This window comes from Giraffa tippelskirchi, chromosome 14 (assembly GCF_054371585.1).
Source record: "Giraffa tippelskirchi isolate mGirTip1 chromosome 14, T2T-mGirTip1v1.2.pri, whole genome shotgun sequence".
In the NCBI taxonomy this organism is placed as follows: Eukaryota; Metazoa; Chordata; class Mammalia; order Artiodactyla; family Giraffidae; genus Giraffa; species Giraffa tippelskirchi.
This window is the reverse complement of record NC_137288.1, coordinates 34,237,781-34,255,277: the sequence shown is the minus strand read 5'-3', so window position 1 is coordinate 34,255,277 and position 17,497 is coordinate 34,237,781. Positions and strand designations below refer to the sequence as shown.

General features: G+C 40.5%; 1 protein-coding gene and 1 long non-coding RNA gene across 7 annotated transcripts in view; one reads left to right on the top strand and one right to left on the bottom strand.

Moving 5' to 3' along the window:
• Window positions 1-2,176, bottom strand: part of RPRD1A (regulation of nuclear pre-mRNA domain containing 1A) — a 63,487-nt gene extending 61,311 nt beyond the window's left edge. For all 4 annotated transcript variants that reach the window (XM_081562418.1, XM_081562420.1, XM_081562421.1 and 1 more), the window contains exon 1: window positions 1,864-2,176. In XM_081562418.1, the coding sequence (XP_081418544.1) occupies window positions 1,864-2,014 (151 nt within the window). In that variant the 5' untranslated portion in view covers window positions 2,015-2,176. The remainder of the gene's footprint in view (window positions 1-1,863) is intronic.
• A 3,044-nt stretch (window positions 2,177-5,220) lies between these two features.
• Window positions 5,221-17,497, top strand: part of LOC145534585 (uncharacterized) — a 35,188-nt gene continuing 22,911 nt past the window's right edge. The window contains exons 1-4 of one of the 3 annotated variants that reach the window (XR_014074778.1): window positions 5,221-5,282; window positions 5,457-5,496; window positions 6,384-6,458; window positions 9,471-9,638. This is a non-coding gene — a long non-coding RNA (uncharacterized LOC145534585). Of the gene's footprint in view, window positions 5,497-6,383; window positions 6,459-8,900; window positions 8,987-9,470; window positions 9,639-17,497 lie in introns of those variants that run through there. The other 2 variants (XR_014074779.1, XR_014074777.1) reach the window with 2 other exon arrangements.

Below are 17,497 nucleotides of genomic sequence, written 5' to 3'. Positions count from 1 at the left end.
TAATTTTATTAACAGGCTACAATAATTTGTTGAGTTTCCAGGATATATTCACAGAACTAGTAAGTCAAAGGACATATACCTTCTACTTCACTAGAGGTTACTAAGTTCATCTCCTTTTTCACAACTAGAATCGGCAGTGTAAGAGGGTTCTTGTTTCCTGTCATCCTCACCAATCCTTGGCACTGGCATACATTTTGCAGGGCCATGCTCCCTCAGTTTGCAAGATCTTAAGTTCCCTAACCAGGGATCAAACTCAGTACCCTCCCCTCTTCCCACAGTGAAAGCTTTGGGACCTAACCACTGGATCATCAGGGAATTCTCTATCATACTTCTAAACTTTGCAAACCAAAGGGTCTAATGTAGTACTTCATTGATTTATGTCTTCTTGATTAGTAAGATGAGTATCATTTACTGGTCTTTCAGATTTCTGCTTATGTGAAAAGCCTTTAACAGTATGGCCACTTTTCTATTGATCTGTGGTAGTTCTTAAGAATAGTATGGGCAACAATCCTTATGCTCTTTCTCCCTCCCCTCCAATATAAACAATATAAAACTGTTGCTGATTTTCATATCTAATAAGGTAGATAAGCAAAGATAATTCCTGCCTTCTCAAAGTTCATAGCTATTTTCCAGACATTTATATCTGTATTTCTCAAACCTTTTTGGTCACTCACAAGTGAATTCCTCCATGAGGGCCAATACATACACACAACATATGAAGTGAAAAACAGGACTCTACATCAGTTTTTTCTAAGGAATTAACGACAAGCAAATACACAAGAAAATCACAGGTTGTCTCCATTCTATATAGACAATTTGGATATGGTATTATTACAACACATGGCTTTCATATGAATCGGCACACAAGCATCTATTTGATTAATAACGGTTTGCTAGAGTGCTTAATTAATAAATAATATCAGGTACATCAGGATGCCTGAAACAACAATTAAGAGTCTACTCTCTTTATGAAATGAATTAAGAATTAAGGTATAAATCCAGATTAAGCAGATCAAATATTTTAATTTTTATTCGCACCATCATACAATCAGTTCTCCTGGATAAGTTTGCTCTGCAGTAATGAAATGATTCTTCTAGCTATTTTAGTGACAGCAGACTTCAGCTGGAAAAAAGTTAACTTCATTTACAGAAGTAGTATCTAATGTTTTGTAAAATAAAGACACTACCCTAAAGACGTAAAATAATAGAGCAAGAAAGTACCTTAGATCACTTAACTAATACATTTTCAGGTGAGGCACTTGCAATCCAGAAATTAAGAAATCTCCCTAATCCAGGTCCTCCTAAAATCTACAGTCCTCTAAAACCTACAAATTCAGGATTCTTTCCATTACATCATGCATCTTCTTATTTTAGACTCCCTCAGTCTAAAAACTCTGATTCCTCTCTTAATTTTACAAGATTGAGTTTTGTGTTATAGAAATGAAAGTATCTCCCAACCCCGTAACAACCTTTTACTCTCCATACTTCCCAATTTTGTCCTTCCCCCATCCTCCCTTAGATTGTACACAATGAAAAAAAAAAAAACCTGACTGCCTAAATTTGAGTGTAATTAGTAGCGGAGTCCTGAGCCCCTGGCTACTGTTTCCACGTTAAACAGTAGCATTAATCCTTTATACCTTATCCAACACCTATACTAAACATCGCTTCGCAGGAAGCGCGGTGCACGCTGCTCCTCCTCACCCGCAGCCCACAGACGCCAGGGAGCCCGGGGCGCCGGGTAGGGGCGGTGCGGGGCAGCCGAGGGCTGGGGTCGCTGGGAGAGTGGGGATCCCAAGGAGCACGGGTGAGGGGTGTCCCGGAGGCGCCAGGGACCGCCCGGGGGGCGAGGAGCGGCCGACTCACCTTTCCGCAGCTCCCGCTCCCACACGGTGACGATGGGCCGCGAGTGCTTGCGATGGTGGATGAGCCACAGGGACAAGGTCTGCACGCTCTGCTGCGAGTTGCTCAACTCCGACAGCTTCTTCTCCAGCGCCGCCTCGGAGAAAGCGGACATCCCTCCGACACCGCGTTCGCGCCGTCCCACGCGGTGGGGCTAAGAGGAGGAGACTTTCGCCGCCCCCGCCGCGGCCTCGCCCCCTCACCCCACCCTTCCCCACGCCCTCACCACCACTGCCCCCACATCCAACACCGGCCGCAAACCAGCAAGATGGCGTCCAGCCGGCAGTGACGTCACGGCTGACCGATGCCCCGCCCCGCCAAACAGGCGCGGCCGAGAGGCGGGAACTCCTAGCGGAAGGGGCGGGACCGAGGCTACTGCTGGAGAGGCGGGGCGGGTCTGGGCGGGAGGCGGGGCGGGTCTGGGCGGGAGGCGGGGCGGGTCTGGGCGGGAGGCGGGGCGGGTCTGGGCGGGAGGCGGGGCGGGTCTGGGCGGGAGGCGGGGCGGGTCTGGGCGGGAGGCGGGGCGGGTCTGGGCGGGAGGCGGGGCGGGTCTGGGCGGGAGGCGGGGCGGGTCTGGGCGGGAGGCGGGGCGGGTCTGGGCGGGAGGCGGGGCGGGATTGGCCAGAGAAGCTCTCTTTTCCAAGGGGTATTTAAAATCTCTACATAGGTGTTTAAATTTAGTACAGCCACTTTGGAAGATAATATGGCGTGATATAGTACATTTTATTATACACCTTTCTTGTGACCCTGCGATTTCTCTAACTGCTATCAATGCTAGGAAAACACCAGCATGTTTGCCAGGCCTAGAACCTTTCTTCTGGGAGAAACTATGTCTCCAAACGGGTAATTAAAAATCCCTTGAACACCAAGCGTTGTGTGGTCCAGCTCAGTAACAGAGGGGGGTTGGGACTTTAAGTAAATGGCTAAATTATTTGTGATAGTTCATATTACAAAATACATTCAGTAGTTTAAAAGATTTATAAATCCAGTGATGGATTGGGTTTTTTTTTTTTTTAAGTTACAAAAGAAAAGATACAGGGACTTCCCTGGTGGCCCAGTGGTTAAGACTTCGCCTGCCAACATAGGGGATGCAGGTTCAATCCCTGGTCTGGGAGCTAAGATCCCACATACCTTGTGGCCAAAAAACCAAAGAATAAAACAAAAGCAATATTGTAACAAATTCAATAAAAAATTAAAAAAAAAGAAAAGATACAGAATAATGTTTCTTTTATAAAAATATACATTTTATAAGAATTCATAAGTATGTAAATGCATGGCAAAAAGGTCTAGAAAGCTACACATTGCATTAACAGTGGTGTAAAGAAAGGATACGGAGAAGGCAATGGCACCCCACTCCCGTGTTCTTGCCTGGAGAATCCCAGGGACGGCGGAGCCTGGTGGGCTGCCATCTATGGGGTCGCACAGAGTCGGACACGACTGAAGCGACTTAGCAGCAGCAGCAAAGAAAGGATAAGAATTGGTGCCCTTAAGCTCTATCTGAATTGTTTTCATCTTTTACAAGAACATATTCATGTATTAGTTACAGAATTAAAAACTAATTTCACAATTCTCAAAATTAATTCAGCACATTTTGACATAGCATTTGTCTTAAATATGATACATCACAAAAGAAAGAGAAGAGGAGATACTGTCATATTCTAAATATGAACGCAAAAAAAAAGTACATAAGAAACCACAGGAATGCCTAAGCCATGTTTTGAGAAGCACTGCTTAAGAACTTTCCACCAAGTAGGCATCAGATAGACCTATTTATTTGAAGCAGTGGCTGCAACACATTATAGATGTATGTTAGTGTTAGTCACTCAGTCGTGTCCAATTCTTTGCCACCTCATGGACTTAGCCTGCCAGGCTCCTCTGTCCATGGAATTCTGCAGGCAAAAATACTGGAGTTGATAGCCATTTCCCTCCAAGGGATCTTCCCGACCCAGGGATCAAACCCAGGTCTCATGCATTGCAAACTGATTCTTTACTGTCTGAGCCACCAGGGAAGCCCGAAGATGTACTAAATGCAATTAAACTGTATGTTTTCAAATGGTTAATTTTATGTTATGTGCACTTTATTTCAGTAAAAAAAAAAAAGAAAGAAAGAAACCTAATAGCAGTGACTACATTTATTTCACATTCTCCACATGTAATGGACCCAAAACAGTTATGAGGGCTCTTATGTTTACCAAACTTAGGATAAAAGAAAACTTACAAGTTAAAAAAGTTCAGTCTTAAGTTAAATTTTGTGTGAGTTGCTTTTTTACTTAAAAATTTTTTATTTTTAATTGAAGTGTAGTTGATTTACAATATTATATTAGCTTCAGGTGTACAGAATAGTGACTCAGCATTTTTGTAGATTATACTCTACTTATTGGGGCTTCCCTGGTGGTTCAGATGGTAAAGCGTCTTCCTGCAATGCAGGAGACCAGGGTTCGATCCCTGGATTGAGAAGATCCCCTGGAGAAGGAAATGGCAACCCACTCCAGTAATCTTGCCTGGAAAATTCCATGGACTGAGGACCCTGGTAGGCTACAGTCCATGGGGTCGCAAAGAGTCGGACTCGACTGAGTGACTTCACTTTCACTTTCATACTCTATAAAGTTATTAGAAGATGATAGCTATAATTCCTTGTGCTCTGTATATGTAAATCATTAATAAGCTTATGTTCAATGGTGTATTTCTCCAGTTAAAAGAAGCATACTGATGTTCATATACAAAGACATACAGTAACAGGGTACAAAAGATTTCACTTACAAGTTTCCAGATTTAAATGTTCTTGTCAAATGATAACATGTGTAATACATTTTATGAACTGAAAGAGTATAGAGATTTTTTCAATGCTTTCAGGTTATCACAAATTAATCCTTTATACAATATATTACTCTCCTCTATTCTGATAATAGTACTTAATATAATAAATTAGGGAAAGCTGGTTCAATTTTATCACCAAAAGGTATGCATGGCTACTGTCTTCACTAGGCACCTAGCCAGCTTCTATATAATTTTAGACCAGGAGCTTTTAGGTTATGAAAATGATCAGAGAAAATTTCAATAACAAGGACCTAAGCAAGTGCTGGTATCAAGTTACACAACAGTAAAATTCCAAGGTAATGATCCCATGGTTCAAGTCTCTCAATTAGAGGGACACAAGCCATCATCAATTCATTGTTCCAGTTGTCTCGTGAAGCATAGTAAACTATCCCCAAAGAGTGACTTTTCAAACAATAACAATCATTTTATTTTAGCTCAAAAACCTGAGGAATTACCAAGGTCAGTTAGCATTTATGAGGTCACAGTCAGATTGGGGCTAGAGTCACCTCAAAGGATTCTTTGCTCATGTTTCATGCCTGGGCTGGTGAGACTCAAACCACTGGGAGGTGAAAGAGCTAGAGCCCTCAGATCCATCTCTTCTCCTCCCTCCTGTCTCTTTTCTTATCTTCTCATCTCCTCCTCTTCCCTTCTTCCTCATCCTCTTCTTCACTTCTCTCTCTTCCCCCCTTCCCTCCCTCCCTCCTTCATCTTCACATGATCTCTCCACATGGCGACTCCAGGATACGCAGATCTCTTAGACGACTGCAGAAGTCTCCTAGAGTGAGTGCCCCGGGGCAACTGGAGGTCACACAAAGTTGCTTCTATCTTTTCTATTAGACAACACAGTCAAAGCTCACTCCCATTCATGGGAGTAGGACATAGACTCTACTTTTTTTTTTTTTTTAATTTTTGACTGCATCACACCATGTGAGATTTTAGTTCCCTGACCAAGGATCAAACCTGTGCCCTCTGTGTTGGAAGCACAATAGAGTCCTCCCCTTGATGAAGGGAGCACCAACAACCCACAGACATGTTTCCAAGCATCCACTTTTTACCTTCAGTTAGTCCTTGGTATAATACCTAATGCCTAATGTGATTTTCTTGTCTTTTAGCTAAAACACATAATAAAACTAACTGTTGGGTTTGTATCCACTTTCCTTTGAGTGCCACCCAGTCCCCTCTAGTATCTTTTCCTTGTGAATCAACCATCAGTTGATTTCTGATTAACTAAATTCAATTTGTCATTCTTTAGTCGCTAAGTTGTGTCCAACTCTTTGTGGCCCCATGGACTGTAACCTGCCAGGCTCTTCTGTCCATGGGATTTCCCAGGCAAGAATACTGGAGTGGGTCACCATTTCCTTCTCCAGGGAATCTTCCCGACCCAGGGATAGAACCCATGTCTCCTGCATTGGTAGGCAGATTCTTTACCACTAAGCCACCAGGGAAGCCTAAATTCAATTAATAACAATTTTTTTTTTGGCCTTGCCATGTGGCCTGGGGGAACTTAGTTCCCCCACCAGGGATTGAACCTGTGCTCCCAGCAGTGGAAGCACAGAGTTCCCACCACTGGACCACTAGGTGATTCCCTACTAACAACTTTTTATATGGCTTATACCACAATGGACAAGACATTCACAAGTCTAAAATCCCTGTCGTTTCACAACCAGGAAGGGATGTTTCTGTCTCCATCAAAATGGAGGAAGGGGGATGCTATCTGTTGCGGTAGAGAAGTAATGGGAAAGGTAAGTGAATGCCACCCCAAGTCTTTGAAACTCTTTCAAAATTTCATAAACGGGCAGGCAATGACCAAAAAGAGTTGTTCTGGATATAATATTGACCTCTCAATGTAGAATATATATTATCGTAAAAGAAAAATGTCCTTACATTTCTACAGGCTTCTCCGGAATCTTTAATAATACCGAAACATTTCAGAAAACAAGAAATGAGAAGGTCAGGTACTTTGGCCTGTATATGTTTTCCCCATACACATAAATACTGCCATAAAGCCCTTGTCACCTCTGATCTAACAGCTCATCTGCTAAAAAAGGAATATGAAGCTTCAACTTTAGATCAACAGCAGATAATGTTCTCTAAACAACCTTCTGATGAATGGAATCTTGACAGTAGGTCTGAATGTCAGAGTGAAATATCCTGCAGGCTGACTTCATCTGCCCTTGGTTAAAATAGGGAACTGAGAAAGTAAAAAGATAATCTGAAAGCTGATAGCTAGTGTTACCCTAAAACAATAAAAACAACCAGTTATTTTTACCAGCACAATGAGTGTATTTGGGAACAGCTCGCGTGTGTTAAGTTGCTTCAGTCTTGTTTGACTCCTTGAGACCCTGTGGGGGATCTTCAGGACATACAACTGTGGTCTGCCGCAAGTAAGCCCAGTAAAACAAGAGAGAACACTCTTAGAGAAGAGAAGGGAAAGTTGGGAGGAGCTGTTAGAACCAGAAGGTCCATTGAAGGAAACGGGAGTTTGAAATATAGTGGCTTTATCATTGGCTGGGCTGTTGCCAGGCAAGGAGAAAAAAATTCCCCCTCCTTCTGGTGGTAGTAGTGTGGCTTTTGCTGGAGAGAAAGGGTTTCTCTCTTCCTTTGGGGATCCAGTGATAAGTGTGTGAGAGCTCCCCCTTCTGGCCTCCCAACTCCATTTTAGTGTTGTTCAGTCGCTCTGTCGTGTCCGACTCTGGGACCCCATGGGATGCAGCATGCCAGGCTGCCCTGTTCTTCACCATCTCCCGGAGCTGCTCAAACTCATGTCCATAGAGTTGGTGATGCCATCCAACCATCATCCTCTGTTGTCCCCTTATCCTCCTGCCCTCAATCTTTCTACTTTAGTGAGGTTTACCCTTATTAATTTTCACTCTAGGCTGTAATGTCCTGGAGTAGGAAATGGCAACCCACTCCAGTATTCTTGCCTGGAAAATTCCATGGACAAGAGGAGCCTGGCGGCTGCAGTCCACAGGATCACAAAGGGCTGGATACAACTGAGTGACTGAGCACACAGGCTGTAATGTTCCTAACAAAACATCAAGTTAGGCCTTACGGGATATAGACGATAACCAGACAAGGCCGTTCTGAGACTGTAGTGAAACAATACAGGGTCAAGGCCCCACTGAAGCCATAAAAATGGCTAAAATCTTCCTCTTATACACATGAATGATTACAGCTTCTATACCAATGATAGCTCCTGCCCAATCTTAACCCTTTGACAGTCCAGATAAAAATTACCAAAGATCTACCAAATTGTCCCTGTGTCCTGACAGCACCCAATCCAGGACAGGTTCCTGCTTTCCCTAAAGACTCCTTAGAATCTGCTAGCATAAGCTCAGATCTTGTAATAAACTCTTCCCAATTCCTTCTTAATGATACATCCCCACGCATCCCTATACATTCCCTGGGGTGGGCTCTTCCTTGCTGCAGCAAGCTAAATGAACCTAATTTTAACTTTAGATGGTTCTTGTGGTCTTCAGCTAGTGAGTTTTAATATGGGCTATACATCAAAATTTTAATAGTGGTTAGCTACATGGGTAAGAAAATGGTAATTTCTTCTTTCCAATGTTTATATTTCAGTATGGTTTGACTTTTTGACCACAAGCATGTATTATTCGTATGATGAGAAAAAATAATAAATAGAATAAACAGATTTTGGTTGGGGTAGGGGAGGGACCTCCAATGTGTCTCCCTTGTCTATAAGAAAAAGGTCATAGTCTTAGCATGGCATGCAAGGCTCTTATTAATTTAGTTCTACCATTCTCAGCAGCCCCATCAGCCACAACTCCCTGCTCTGTGTTCTTGAGCCCTCAAGCTGTGATAAAACTTTGCTAATTATTTCCCAAATCCTATACAATTCCATTTTCCACTGCTCTACTCATCTATCATGCAAACAATATCCTTCTTGCAAACACCTTGCCTTTCCTTCCCCAAATAAAGAAGATCCTTTCAAAATTGGTTTGAATTGGGACTTCCCTGGTAGTCCAGTGGCTAAGACTCTACGCTCCCAGTGCAGGGGACCTGAAATCGATCCCTGGTCAGGGAACTAGATCCCACATGCCTCAACTAAGAGTGCACAGTTCAGTTGCTCAGTCGTGTCCGACTCTTTGCCACCCCATGGACTATACAGTCCGTGGAATTCTCCAGGCCAGAATACTGGAGTGGGTAACCTTTCCCTTCTCCAGGGGATCTTCTCAACCCAGGGATCGAACCTGCGTCTTCCCCATTGCAGGCGGACTCTTTACCAGCTAAGCCACAAGAGAAGCCCAAGAACACTGAAGTAGGTAGTCTATCCCTTCTCCAGGGGATCTTCCCGGCCCAGGAATCGAACCGGGGTCTCCTGCACTGCAGGCAGATTCCTTACTAACTGTGCTATCAGGGAAGCCCTAGTTCAGAGGAGAGTCTGGGCTGGAGTTACAATTTTGAAGTTTGGTGATTTAAACTTATGGGACTGCATGAACTCACTAACCAATGAGTGCAGACTGACAGGGAAGGTCTCAGGGCACTCCTGTGTTTAGAGGTTAGGAAAATGAGAAGAAATAACCTAAAAATAGCCAAAGGATATTAGCCATTGGCATAGGAGGAAAGCAGTAGTGTGGAATTCTGAAATTCGAAGAATGCATTAGAAGAAGGGAATGATCAACTATGTCAAATGCTGTTACTTAGCCAAGATGAGGATGGGAATTGACTAGCAATTTTATGTTTTGTCGACTAGCAAGATTTAGCAATATTTTCCTTTGGTCTTTTCTTTTCAGGAGAAACATCTGATTCTGCAATCCCTTTTTTTAAAAAAAATCACCTTCTAATGCACGCCATAATTTACCTATGTATCTTATTGTCTGCCTATTCTTCTAGAATGAAAGCTCTATTAAGGGAGGGGTTTTTTGTCTGTTTCAATACTTAATAAAATATTACATAGACTAGCATCTGATCATAGTTGAAGCTCGGTAAGTATTTGCTGAATGAATGGTTTTCAGATCCATCGGTACGTTGGCTGGACATCTATGAACATGCCCGTTTGGCAATGTTTCTCTTGAACCATTAGAGTATGTTCTGGCAAAGTCCTGGAATACTAGAATGGTTCCTCTTTGTTCAAAGCCTGGTGTTTTATGGTGCAGCCAAGCAAGCCCAGTCTGTCTGGCAGGCAATCACCCTGCTCTGTCACGCCTCCCTATTCAGCACCGCATAATTTCCCGTGAATTGGAGAAAAAGTCCAAGGCCAGCCAGCCCTGCAGAGCTCAGGACACGAGACACAACTCTAATGTGGAATCAGGTATTTCAAAGGAAATGGCCAAAAAGGACATCAGACGACAGATCAGGAAATCCTTTTTAAGATGGGGTACCTAGTGAGAACTCCCCCAATGTTTCAGCTTCGGAAACTGACAGGAACTGAAACCTTTTCTGTGGCATCAAGTAGTGCTGAGACTTTTGTCACACCAATGAATTTAACTGAGCTTCATTTTCCTTATCTGCAGTATGAAATTAATCCAGTCTATACTGCAGAATTGTTATGCGGACTGAGAGAATTATGTTCAGGACTACAAAAGACCTTAATAAATGCTATTATTCTTTTTTTTTCTTTTCGGCTGAGCCATGCAACATATGAGATCTTATTTTCCAGACTGGGGATTGAACCTTTGCCCCCTGCATTGGGAGCTCAGAGTCTTAACCATCAGACTGCCAGAGAAGTCTCAATGCTATTATTACTTCATAATTACCTTCCATTTGCAAAATGTTTACAACTAAGATAAAGTGCAAGAGTTTTTTTTTAAATTGTAACTCCATAAATAAAAAAGGAGAAATACAATATTTGTCCTTTTGTTTCTGGCTTATTTCACTCAGTGTAATGTTTTCAAGGTTCATATAAATTGTAAAAAATTTTTCTTTTAAATTGCATTTTTTTCTTACATATGAGAAGTTCTGCAATACGCAATCTCTTATGTGGTAAAAGAGAGATTTGAATCTTTTTCCATGACCACTCAATTCCCATGTTTCATGTATTCCTTCTAAACAAGAACAGAAAATACCTTTATATTAATTCAAATATTTGTGCCCATTAGCAAAACTTATTAGGATAACTTATTAGCAAAGTTATCCTCATATAGATCTTATATAGATATGTTAAATGAAACTGGCTCTTTTTATTTGCAGGGCAGGAATAGAGACAGAGACATAGAGAACGGACTTGTAGACACAGCGGGAGAAGGAAAGGGTGGGACGAATTGAGAGAGTAGCATTGAAATATATTCATTATCAGGTGTAAAACAGATAGCTAGTGGGAAGTTGCTGTATAACACAGGGAGCTCAGCCTGGTGCTCTGTGACAACCTAGAGGGGTGGGCAGGTTTGGGGGGTGGGAGGGAGGTTCAGGATGGAGGGGATATATGTGTATTTAGGGTTGATTCACATTGTTATATGGCAGAAACCAACACAATATTGGAAAGCAATTATCCTCCAATTAAAAATAAACCTTAAAAACTGGTTCTTTACATTGACACTAAAAAAACAAAACAAAACAATTCTTGATCACAAGTGGCATCATCTCTAAATTACGGCCATCCTGTTTGTAAAACTGGAAGTTGCATTAAAATTCCACAAGGCGGCAGACTGGTTCCATTAAATCAGGTTTACTGCACTGATTTAAATAGTCTAGATACACTCCAGAACTCTTGCCTGGAAACTCCCATGGACGGAGGAGCCTGGTAGGCTGTAGTCCGTGGGGTCGCAAAGAGTCAGACACGACTGAGCGACTTCACTTTCATGCATTGGAGAAGGAAATGGCAACCCACTCCAGTGTTCTTGCCTGGAGAATCCCAGGGACGGGGGAGCCTGGTGGGATGCCGTCTACGGGGTCGCACAGAGTCGGGCACGACTGAAGTGACTTAGCAGCAGCAGCAGCAGCAGTCTCTGTATTGGCATTCCCAGGTTAAAAAGAACTTTCTAAGCCAACACAAAGAACCTATGAAGGCATTTTCTCCCAGAAACAACTTTGCAAATGATGATTAATTTTATAAATCAGTTCATAAGTCTTCTTTACCATTAAATTAGTTGTAATAAAATCATAGAATTTTACGCATAAACTTAAAAATGATTTAACTGTATAATTCTTACCCCAAAGCAAATATATTTATTCTTGGCTTAAAAAAACAGCAGTTCTATTGTACAGTACAGGGAACTCTACTCAATATTATGTAATAACGTAGGTAGGAAAACAATCTGAAAAAGAAGAGATATATGTATAACAGCATCGCTTTGTGTACATCTGAAATTAACACATTGTAATATAACTATACCCCAATATTAAATAAAAATATTTTTTAAAGAACCCTTATATTTACCTTTCCTCTTAACAAAATGTCAGTGGGAAAAATGCCAGTGGAAGTTTAAAATTGTACAGTTGCTATGGAAAATGGTATGGCAGTTCCTTAAAATATTAAACATATAATTATGATTCAGCAATTCCATTTCTGGGTATATACTCAAAAGAACAGAAGCAGATACTCAAACAGATATTTGTTCATAGCAGCATTATTCACAAAAGACAAAATATGGAACCAATACCACATCATTGGACAAATGGTTAAATGCAACGTGGCATATACATACAGTGGATACTATTCACCTTTCAAGAAGAAAGACACTCTGACACACGCTTCAACATGGATGAACATTAAAAACATTATACTAAGTGAAATAAGCCAGACCCAAAAAAAAAGATATCATATGATTCCATTTATATGGTGTACTTAGAATAGTCAAATACATGGAAACAGAAAGTAGAACCATGGTTTCCAAGGGGTAGGGGTAGGGAAGATAGGGGATTATTCTTTTTAATAGATACAGAGTTTCAGTACAAGGTGGTGAAAACTCTCTGAAAATTGGTGGTGGTGATATTTTACAACAGTATAAATGTACTTAATGCCAGTGAACTGTCCACTTAAAAATAGTTGAAGCAGTACTATTTATGTGTTTATATTTTACCACACACAAAAACGGCATCATAAAATAAAATTCAAGTACAGAAAATTTATCGTGTGTGTGCTCCTGCTCGGTCACGCAGCCATGTCCAACTCTTTGTGACTCCATAGACTGTAGCTCGTCAGGCTCCTCTGTCTATGGGATTTTCCAGGCAAGAATACTGGAGTGGGTTGCCATTACTTTCTCCAAGGGATCTTCCTGACCCAGGGATTGAACTCATATCTCCTGCATCTCCTGAATTGGCAGGTGGATTCTTTACCACTGAGCCACCTGAGAAGCCCCAGAGAAAATTAATCAAGAATACTAAATGGGATGGGACTTACCTGGCAGTCCAGTGGTTAAGAATCCATACTTCCACTGCAGAGGGGCGTGGGTCCCATTCTTGGTCAGGGAACTAAGAGCCCACATGCTTCACACTGCAGCCAGAAAAATAAAAATAAAACTCCCCCACCTTACTGTATATACTTAAAATTTATAATTGTACATCCACACCCTTGTATAAATAAATAATTTGTACATTGTACAACTAAATTACCAAAAGTTTTACAGGAAAATTTACTTTTTAAGCTTTCATTGGAGTTCTATATGCTTTAATACATATGTAGATTTGTGTAATCGTCGTTAGAATCAGGATACAGACTGGTTCCATCACTTCAAAAAAACTTGCATTACCATTTTATAGTGACACCCTCACCACAACACTAACCCTGGGAAACTGCTGACCTGTTCTCCCTATCCTATTATCTTCTCCAGAATGTCATAGAGATGGAAATATCCAACATATAACCTCTTGTTATCTCTCTTCCACTTAGCACAATGCCTTTGATATTAATGGAAGTTGTATACATCAACTGCCCAGCTTTTTAAAAGAGAAAAGTAAAAAGTTTATTGGAAAAGAAAAGTACATGTGGGAAGATGCAGGGGTGAGCTCCGAGAGGGAACAGGGGCAGTCTTCTGGGTCTTTGTGTTCTTTTTGGCCAATTGTACTGGTTTTTTCATTTTTTTCCCCATTCCTGAGCATTGCTATTTTGTTCCTTACTGGATAATACCGCACGGAGCAAACACCAGAGTATTATGTATCCATTCAACTGTAGAAGGATATTTGGGTGGTTTCCAGTTTCTGGCAATTCTGTATAGAACTGTTATACAAGTTTCCACGTAAATATAAGTTTTAATTACTCTAGGGTAAACACTCAGAGAGGGATTGCCGGGTCATAATGTAGGTTTGCTTTTATAAGAAATTGCCAAATAGTTTTTCACAGTGGGTGTACCTCTTTGCACACCTGCCAGCAGTGTATGCCAAGTCCCAAATGTTCTACATCGTTGCTCGTAATTGGTATTGTCAGTGTTTTTTATTTTAGCCATTCTAGTAGGTGAGTATCTTATCTTATCTGGTAGGTGAGTATCTTATCATGGTTTGAATTTCCCTAATGGTTAATGATGCTGAACACCTTTCATGTGCTTATTTAAATACCATCAAATGTCCTTTTTGGTGATATGTCTGTTCAAGTCCTTTGTCCATTTAAAAAAAGTAGGTTGTTTTATTAGAGTCTGAGTTTTTTATATGTTCTAGATAAAAGTCCTTCATTGAATGTTATTTGCAAATATTTTTCTTTCAGTCTATTGAGTCTCTCACATTCTCAGAAAACCAAAATTTTTCATTTGATGAAGTTCAAGTTATCAATTTATTCTTTTGTAGACTAAGAGCTCTTTGCCTAACCCCAGGTCCTGAGGATTATCTCATGTGTTTTTTTCTAGGAGTTTTATGGTCTTGTACTTATGATCTATTTTGGGTAAAATTTTGTACAAGTTGTTAGGTTTAGGTAGATGTTTTTTTCTTCCCTGTAATGTTCAATTATCCCTATTCCATTTGTTGGAAACTTCTGAGTTCTCCATTGTGAACAAATAAGTTGGCTATATTTGTGTAGGTCTATTTCTGGACTCTGTTCTACTCCATTCATTTATATATTTATCTCTTAACCAACACCAGAGTCTTGATTATAGTAGGTTTATAGTTAGCTTTATTTTTTGAGAAGATAGCTGTGATTGACAAACTGTAGTCAGACTGATCAAGAAAGAAAAAAGATGCACTTTACCAATAGTAGGAATGATATCCCTCTAGAACTTCTGTTGTTAAGTGGATAAATGATACATAGCTTTATGTCTATAAATGTGGCACCTTACATAAAATGAACCAATTTTTTGAAATACATGAATTACCCAAACTCATTAAACATGAAATAGATGGCTTGAATATTCCTTTATCTATTAAAGGAATTGAATAGATAGATTAAAAACCTTCAAAGAAAACTCTAGGCCCCAGATTGTTTCAATGGTGAGTTCTAACAAAAATTTAAAGAAGAAATCATACCAATTCTGTAAATTAACCATTTCTAAAAAATAAAAAAGGAGGAAACACTCCCCTCCTCATTTTATGTAGCCAACATTCTTCTGACACCAGCATCAGACAAGAACAGTACAAGAAAGCTGCAGACCGATATCTATCATGAGCTTAATAGAAACAAAAATCCTCAACAAAATATTTGCATATTGAATCCAGCAATATACACAAAGGATAACACACTGGGCTTCCCTCATGTGTTGGTGGCAAAGAATCAGCCTGCCAATGTACCGAGACACCAGTTTGATCCCTGAGTCGGGAAGATCCCACATGCTGTGGAGCATCTAAGCCCATGAGCCGCAACTATTGAGCCTGTGCTCTAGAGCCCAGGAGCCACAACTACTGAAACCCCAACTTCCTTAGAGTCTGTACCGCAACAAGAGAAGCCACTGAAATGAGAAGCTTGTGCATGGCAACTGGAGAGTAGCCCCTGCTCTCTGTAACTAGAGAAAAGTCTGGACAGCAACAAAGACCCAGCACAGCCAAAAATAAACAAAGTTATATCTAAAAAAAGATAATATACCATGTATCATGAGATTTACCCTAGGAATGCAAGGTTAGTTCATTAATTAAAAATTAATTAATTTATCATACTAAATGTATCAATTGATACCAAAAAAGCATTTGACAAAATTCAACATTCATTCATGATAAAAATTCTCAGCAAACTGAGTAGAAGAGAACTTCGTTAAGATGACAAAAAGGCATCTCCAAAAACTTACAGCTAACAGTACACCTAATGGTAAAAAATTGACTGCCTCTTCTGCTAAGATGAGAACAAAGCAAAGATGTCCACTCTCGCTATTCCTATTCAATATCATACACAAAGTCTTAGCCAGGGACTTCCCTCGTGGTCCAGTGGTTAAGACTCTGTGCTTCCACCGCAGGGGGCACAGGTTTCATCTCTACTTGGGGAACTAAGATCCTGTATGCTGCACAGCACAGATGGGAAATAGAGGAGAGTCTTAGCTAGTGTGATAGTCATAATTTTAAAAAAAGAAACACAAGGCATACTACATAGAAAATCTCAAGCTATCTACAAAAATCTCCTAGAATAAATGAGTTTAGTAAGGTTGTAGCATATACAGTTAACACAGAGAAGTCAATTGTACTTGTACATATTAAAAAAGAAACTAAAAATTGAAATTTAAAAAAGAATGATTTATAATGTTAACCCAAGTGGCACTAGTGGTAAAGAACCCACCTGTCAATGCAGGAGACATAAGAGATGCGCATTCAGTCCCTAAGTCGGGAAGATCCCATGGAGGAGGAAATGGCAATCCACTCCAGTATTCTTGCCTGGAGAATCCCTGGACAGAGGAGCCTGGTGGGCTACAGTTCAGAGAGTCACAGAGTGGGACACAACTGAAGCAACTTAGCATACAAAACCACAAAAGACTTAATTTCAATAAAATGTTTGAAGAATTTGCACACTGAATACTATACACTGATGAAAGAAAACTTCAAAGACTAAATAAATGGAGAGATATACTGTTGCTCATTGATCAAAGACTAAAATATGGTGGTCAATTCTTCCCAAATTCATCTATAGTTTCAACCCTAATTCTAATAAAAATACAAGCACAACACTTAAAAATTTTTTTTACAATGTTATGTTCGTTTCTGGCATACAATAACAGGGATCAGTCATAATTATAGATATATCTCCTCCCTCTTGAGCCAACTTCCCTTTCCCCCATCCTATCCCTCTAGGCCATCACAGAGTGCCAGACTGGGCTCCCTGTGTTATATAGCAACTTCTCACCAACTATCCCTTTTACACATGGTAGTGTGTGCATACTGATGCTACTTTCTCCATTCGTCCCACTCCCTCCCTCCCCCACTGTGTCCACAAGCTCATCCTCTCCATCTGTGTCTCCATTTCTTCCCTGCAAACAGGTTCATCAATACCATTTTTCTAGATTCACATGTTTGCATTAATATATTTATTTTTCTCTTTCTGACTTGCTTCACTCTGTGTAACAGGCTCTAGGTTCATCCACATCACTAGAACTGACTCAAACTCATTCTTTTTATGGCTGAGTAATATTCCAATGTATATCTGTACCATATCTTCTTTATTCATCTGTTAATGGACATCTAGGTTGCTTCCATGTCCTGGCTATTGTAAGTAGTGCTACAATGAGCACTGGGGTACATGCTAAGCATAATACTTTTGGAGATTGAAAAACTGATTCTAAAATTTACATAGGAAATCAAGGAAATAGAATAGCCTAAACATTTTGGAAAAAAGGTATGCAAACTTGGGAGAATCCATGATTTCAAGACTTGACTGACTTCAAGAATTATTATAAGGCTACAATAATAAAGATAGAATAAAAACTTCAGTAATAGACTCAAACAAATATGGTCCAAAAGCTGTAGTAATAAAAACTGTGATGCT